The sequence below is a fragment of the Phragmites australis genome, chromosome 23 (assembly GCF_958298935.1).
Source record: "Phragmites australis chromosome 23, lpPhrAust1.1, whole genome shotgun sequence".
NCBI classification, from domain to species: domain Eukaryota; kingdom Viridiplantae; phylum Streptophyta; class Magnoliopsida; order Poales; family Poaceae; genus Phragmites; species Phragmites australis.
Window position 1 is genome coordinate 18,855,105 of NC_084943.1, and position 4,066 is coordinate 18,859,170.

The window sequence follows — 4,066 nt, forward strand, 5'->3', positions numbered from 1 at the left end:
TCGGCTATGCCGACCTTGATGATGTTAGCCGTTCATTTACTTTCAACCCAACCGAGAGGGAGGGAGGAGATGAGGAGATGGAGGAGAGTAGAGGCAGTGGCGGATCTAGGATTTTGGTTAAGGGTGGTCCAACTTAATATAACTTTTTTTAATACCACAAATATAACGTGCTAACATATAAGTATAGAATTTTACCAAAAGCACAATACAAGTCTGAAATTTTACCAACATACAAGTCTGAAATTTGCGTTAAAAAGACTATCACCCATCTAAAGACTATAAAAAACACGGTACAAGTCTCAAAGAAGATTACAATACTAATTTTTGTTGGTCTTACGCCTTCTAATAGTCATAAAAGTCTCGATTATATCATCTTCATTCACTTTGGAGAAAATATCTCGCTCAATAAACGTGACTAGACAATCATCCAAAAGACTATCACCCATCCTATTTCTCAACTTACTCTTGACTAAACTCATTGCAGAAAATACCCTTTCAACACTTGCCGTCGCCACCGGTAGAAGCAATACCAATTTGAGAAGCAAGTACACCAAATCATAAACTTTATGTTTCTTTGTTTCAACAAGCTTAATTGAGAGGTCCACAAGGTTGTCTATGCCTTTGAAGCTATCACCTCTCCTCATATCATCAATATAGTTATCAAGTTGCATTTCAAGTCTTATCAAGTCAGTGCTTGAAATATCATTAGGGTAAAACTCAGCAAGTCTATGTACCTTGTCTGCATCAAAAGAGGCAAATGAGTCGGCAGGATTCAAGGCCGACATACAAGAAAGCAACTCCATATTAACCTCATCAAACCGATTGTCAAGCTCTTGATTAATTTGATCAATCACTCCAATATATACTTCTCTTCTAAAGTGGTCATCATTTGTTTGGTTTCGAGCAAACCGTGTTGATCTTCCATAAGGCACATAATTACCCTCCATTACAGGAACTTCGATGCCATGTTTATTGCAAAACAAAGTGACCCTTTGAATGAATGCATCCCACCCATCAGACCTCAATTGTTGCATTCTACTCTTTGCCAAACTAACAAGTGTCATTGCATTAAGAATATCTTGATCTCTTCTTTGCAAACACTGGGACAAATCATTTGTGTATCCAAGAATGACAAGCATCAAGTGTGCACTGAAAATAAAGTCAAATGACTCAAACACTCCAACCATAGTATGTATTTTTGGCCAATCACCCCTTTGTGAAGTATCTTCTCCAAGAGTTATGAGTACCTCACAGATTATGTGATACATAGCAATAATGTTAACAACAGTTTTGTAATGAGAGCCCCATCGAGTCTCACCGGGCCTAGCTAACCCCATCTCTTGATTTAATCCACTCCCAGTTTCTAGTTCACCACATTCAAGTGCTTTCAAGATATTCTGAAGTCTAACATTTCGAAGCATGCCATGACGCTTACAAGAAACTCCAATAATACTCAGCAAGAGAGATACTTGATCAAAAAACCACACACAATCATCATTTCCCTTGGCAACAGCAACAAGAACTAGTTGGAGTTGATGTGCAAAACAATGGACATAATAAGCAGAAGGTGACTCTTTCATGATCAATGTTTTTAGCCCTTTAATCTCTCCTTTCATGTTGCTAGCTCCATCATACCCTTGACCACGGATTTGAGTTATAGTCAAATGGTGACTAACAAGTAAAGCTTGAATTGCTTCCTTAAGTGACAAAGAAGTAGTATCATCTACATGAACAACTCCAAGAAAGTGCTCACATGGCCTTCCCAATCTATCAACATAACGTAAGCAAAGAGCTAGTTGTTCTTTATGTGATACATCACTAGACTCATCAGCTAGAATAGCATAATGCTCATCACCAAGTTCTTCAATAATTTGCTTTCTAGTTTCTATAGCACAACATTGAATAATTTGCTTTTGTATCTCTGGGCAAGTTAAGGTGCAATTACCTGGAGCATTCTTCAAAACATACTTATTCACCTCTTCACTATTTGCTGCAAGCCAATTCAAAAGTTCAAGGAAGTTTCCTCTATTGCTAGACTCTTCATTTTCATCATGTCCACGGAATGCTAATCCTTGATGCAAAAGAAACTTCAAGCATCTAAGTGAATAAGTCAATCTGATCTTGTAAAGACGTAGATCCTCATTATTCAGCTTCACAATTTGATTATCAATTGCCGCACTAGGATTAATAAATAAGTTGTATCTCTCTTGAGCTGCATTGTGTACACTTGTTACACCACCCACATGTTTATCAAGTGCTTCCTCTCCTCTATTCCAATTTCTCCAACCACCTTTAATAAATGCATCAGTCCCCTTGCCCTTACTTTTTTCGTTTTTGAACAAGTAGCATACAAAGCAAAATACAGATTCCTTCTTGATACTATATTCAAGCCAATGATATTTATGAAACCATAAAGGAGTGAATTGTCGATCTCTATTTCCAATTTTTCTTTTTGCAAAATCATGCGCATAAGGTTGGAATGGACCTTTAAGACTATATGCTCTTCGAATTGCATCTTGATCATTGATAGGATAACTTACAATGGGCAGTCTTTCCCCGGGATCATGTGGAAGGCGATTAATATCATAAATCGGTGGTAGTGGTGAGACATCTTCAAGTGGAACAGATGGTGGAGAAGATGGCATCAGATTCACAATTTCTTCAATTACTCTCTCTTGCTCTGGCGTGCCTTCTTGTTCTTGAGTTTGCTCTTCTGCCACAACACCAACCGAAGAAGGAGATGAAGAAGAGGCAATCTTCTTTGCTCTATGTTTCCGAAAAAGAGATGCAATGTCTCCATTCCTCTTCATGTTGCAACAATTCTACAATAAAAATACTCAATTTATCAGATTCAGACATAAATTGATGGTTATGTAAATCATATAATACATTTGTGAATTGTGATTGGGAGATCTATTTAACTGGTGGCGGAGAGTGACGGGGAATCTGAGATGGTGCCTCATGCAATTTATACAGGCAGAGCGCAAAACGAGCTGATTGAAAGCAAAGGGAATAGCTCATACGGCTCAGCGCAGGCCGGATGGTCTTGGGCTCTTGGCCTTGAGCTTGGTGGAGAGCGCCTCGAGCAGTCAAGCTGGTCGAGCAGTCGAGCTGGTTCATATCACTCAGACACTCACAGACTCACTGGTCAGCACTTGAATCGATCATCACCTTAGTTTGCAGCTTCAGCGAGCCTTCAGGCTGATATGAACAAATGTGTCAATTGGAAAGTGTCGATGCAACAATTGCTATATCTCTCTTCATTTGAACAAATGTGAGGATCGCCGGAAATATCATTATATTTGATCAGAATATAGAATTACTGAGATCTGAAATCTGAAGAAAAAAAAAGACATTGTATTCCGGCTCAAAATAATGTAAAACAATCCTCATCATGAGCACTAAACTGACTTACACATAAGCCTTTTATCGATTCATTCTCTCCTATCAAGCTAATCAACTAATCGGAGCTCTGAAGAGAGGAGAGAAAACAGTCATGAACCTCGGCTGCAGCGGCTTCTTCACGGCTCCTCAGGGCGGGCGGCAACAGCGAGCGCTGAGCGCCGAGCGCGGAGCGAACTGCTGACGCCTGACAGCGGACGGCCGGACGGCGGGGGCAGGACAGGACTCACCGACTCAGGACTCCGGAGCTGCGGAGCAGACTGCGGACGGCCGACGGCGCCAGGACTGGGAAAGTGGGCGGCGCTGCAGTCTGGACTCTGGAGAGTGGAGACGGATGAATGGGCCGAACGAAAATGGACGGATCCGTCGATGGGCCTTGGGCCACAGAAAAATATTAGGGTGGTCCATGGCCCACCCGTGCCACCCTTTGGATCCGCCTCTGAGTAGAGGGGAGGGGAGGGAGGAGAAACTAACTGGAGGTGAAATCCACCAGAAAGAAGGGGTATGGTTTTTATCTGTTTTTTTTTCAACCCCAGTAGGATAACTAGTAGTACTAGGTTTTGACATAGATTAGAGTTTAGACGAATGATTTTTTTATAAACTCGGTAGAATCATCACTAGATTTAGGTTAGAATGTAGATCTAGGTTTAGAATTATAGTTAGA

General features: G+C 40.8%; 1 protein-coding gene across 2 annotated transcripts; it reads right to left on the reverse strand.

The window, feature by feature from the left end:
• Positions 1 to 266: 266 nt before the first annotated feature.
• On the reverse strand, positions 267 to 3,834 carry LOC133905803 (uncharacterized). Of its 2 annotated transcripts, none has more exons than XM_062347570.1 (4): positions 3,503 to 3,834; positions 3,024 to 3,201; positions 2,541 to 2,822; positions 267 to 1,149 (listed from the first exon to the last, which is right to left on the reverse strand). In XM_062347570.1, the coding sequence occupies exons 3-4, from the start codon at positions 2,609 to 2,611 to the stop codon at positions 318 to 320; spliced, it is 903 nt and encodes a 300-aa protein (XP_062203554.1). In that variant the 5' UTR covers positions 2,612 to 2,822; positions 3,024 to 3,201; positions 3,503 to 3,834; the 3' UTR covers positions 267 to 317. The 2 variants fall into 2 exon arrangements, with proteins under 2 accessions (XP_062203554.1, XP_062203555.1); XM_062347571.1 differs by having other exon boundaries at positions 1,946 to 2,822; positions 3,024 to 3,336.
• Positions 3,835 to 4,066: the final 232 nt, after the last annotated feature.